This window comes from Phaenicophaeus curvirostris, chromosome 34 (genome assembly GCF_032191515.1).
Source record: "Phaenicophaeus curvirostris isolate KB17595 chromosome 34, BPBGC_Pcur_1.0, whole genome shotgun sequence".
NCBI classification, from domain to species: Eukaryota; Metazoa; Chordata; class Aves; order Cuculiformes; family Cuculidae; genus Phaenicophaeus; species Phaenicophaeus curvirostris.
The window spans coordinates 996,756-999,100 of NC_091425.1; the positions used below are offsets into that span (position 1 = coordinate 996,756).

Here is a 2,345-nt window from a genome sequence, read left to right on the forward strand (position 1 = left end):
TCTCCTTCTGGACTCAGCACTGGTGAGACCGCTCCTCGAATCCTGTGTTCAGTTCTGGGCCCCTCACCACAAGAAGGATGTTGAGGCTCTGGAGCGAGTCCAGAGAAGAGCAACAAAGCTGGTGAGGGGGCTGGAGAACAGGCCTGATGAGGAACGGCTGAGAGAGCTGGGGGTGTTTAGCCTGGAGAAGAGGAGGCTGAGGGGAGACCTCATTGCTCTCTATAACTCCCTGAAAGGAGGTTGTAGAGAGGAGGGAGCTGGGCTCTTCTCCCAAGTGACAGGGGACAGGACAAGAGGGAATGGCCTCGGGCTCCTCCAGGGGAGGTTCAGGATGGACATCAGGCAAAAATGTTTCCCAGAAAGGGTCATTGGGCAGTGGCAGAGGCTGCCCAGGGAGGGGGTTGAGTCACATTTCCTGGAGGAGTTTAAGGGACGGGTGGACGAGATGCTGAGGGGTCTGATTTAGTGACTGATGGGAATGGTTGGACTTGATGATGCAGTGGGTCCTTTCCAACCTGGTGATTCTATGATTCTATGAAATACAGAGAGCATGGGTTGCTGTTTACTCAGTTACTTGGTTACAAATGGAAAGAAGAGAGTGAATTAAAAAGGTGATGAGAATGTAAACTTAAAAAAACCCAACACCACCATCAATAAAATAAGGCAGTGTGCACCTTTAGTGAGTCACATGATAACTGCAGTGAAGCAGAAGTTCAGGAGTTCATTGCTTCAGTGTAAAATCCAGTTATCAGCTTCCACGTTGCATCCTTGAGCTGCTGGTTCCTCCAGCTGTAGATGAGGGGGTTCACTGCTGGAGGAACCACGGAGTAGACAAATGACACCACCAGGTCGAAGGATGGGGAGATCGAAGAGGGCTTCAGGTCAGTGAAAGTGCCCGTGCTGATAAACAGGGAGACCACAGCCAGGTGAGGGAGGCACGTGGAGAAGGTTTTGTGCCGTCCCTGCTCTGAGGACATCCTCAGCACAGCCCTGAAGATCTGCACATAGGACACCACAATGAAAACAAAACAGCCAAAGACTATTAAGATACTGACCACAAGAAGCCAAGCTTCCCTGAGGTAGGAGTGTGAGCAGGAGAGCTTGAGGATCTGGGGGATTTCACAGAAGAACTGGTCCACAGCATTGCCCTGGCATAGGGGCAGGGAAAATGTACTGGCCGTGTGCAGCAGAGAAGAGAGAAACCCAGCACCCCAGGCAGCTGCTGCCATGTGGACACAAGCTCTGCTGCCCAGGAGGGTCCCGTAGTGCAGGGGTTTGCAGATGGCAACGTAGCGGTCATAGGACATGACTGTGAGAAGAGAAACCTCTGCTGAAATGAAGAAGTCAAACAGAAAGAATTGGGCAACACATCCTTCATATGAGATTTCTCTGGTATCCCAGAGGGAATTGGCCATGGATTTGGGGACAGTGGTGGAGATGGATCCCATGTCGAGGAGGGCGAGGTTGAGGAGGAAGAAGTACCTGGGGGTGTGGAGGTGGTGGTCCCAGGCGATGGTGATGATGATGAGGTCGTTTCCCAGGAGGGCAGCCAGGTAGATGCCCAGGAAGAGCCAGAAGTGCAAGAGCTGCAGCTCCCGTGAGTCTGCGAATGGCAGGAGGAGGAACTGGGTGATGGAGCTGCTGTTGGACATCTGCTGCATCTAGGCATTGGGCACTGTTGAGGGAGGAAAGGACAGTGACAAGTTAAGGGAGCCTTCTCTAAGCCAAATGAAAGTAATTTCTCATTACCCCCTTCCCCCTACCCCCGCCTCCATCAGCGCCTCTGCTGCACTCAGAGAGATAAGAGGGAGTCCTGCGAGGTGAGAGCATTGTCTGGCTCAGTGCAGAGGGAGAGGAACTGCTCTGTCCTTGCTCTTGTTCCCAGCTGCCCTGGGCTTGCACGTTTCTGAGATCGAGGGGGATCACACTCCCGTGTTACCCTCAAACCACTCAATGTCCACCTCACACCACTCAATGTCTCACCCTTTCCTAAGGTCTCAGCACCCACTTTCATCCTAGGACACACACAGCTCATTCACACGCCCAACAGCATTTTGTGTCTCATACCATCTCTGTGCTTCTCTGAAGGGCATCTCTGTAACACAGGATGTAAACTCTCCCTCCCAGAACCTTTCTGGCTTTAGTTTCTCCTCATTCCCTGATCCTATCCCTGCTGCCTGGAGGTTTTCCTCCAGTGATGTGTTTCCCTGTCGCACGTTTTTTCCCTGCTCACAAACCCCATCCCAGCCCCTTGGCACTCCCCTACACAAACCTGCCTGTTTGCAGGGCACTGCCTGGGCACGTGGTCCTGTTTGGAGGCTCCAGAGGGAAGAACAACTTGGTGG

General features: G+C 52.8%; 1 protein-coding gene across 1 annotated transcript; it reads right to left on the bottom strand.

The window, feature by feature from the left end:
* Positions 1-713: 713 nt before the first annotated feature.
* LOC138732623 (olfactory receptor 14A16-like) lies at positions 714-1,652 on the bottom strand. Its single transcript, XM_069879262.1, has one exon. The coding sequence runs from the start codon at positions 1,650-1,652 to the stop codon at positions 714-716; it is 939 nt and encodes a 312-aa protein (XP_069735363.1).
* Between the last annotated feature and the right edge of the window lie 693 nt (positions 1,653-2,345).

Excerpts from the sequence above, each read along its gene's own strand:
- LOC138732623 (XM_069879262.1), bottom strand. The coding sequence starts at position 1,652 with ATGTCCAACAGCAGCTCCATCACCCAGTTCCTCCTCCTGCCATTCGCA.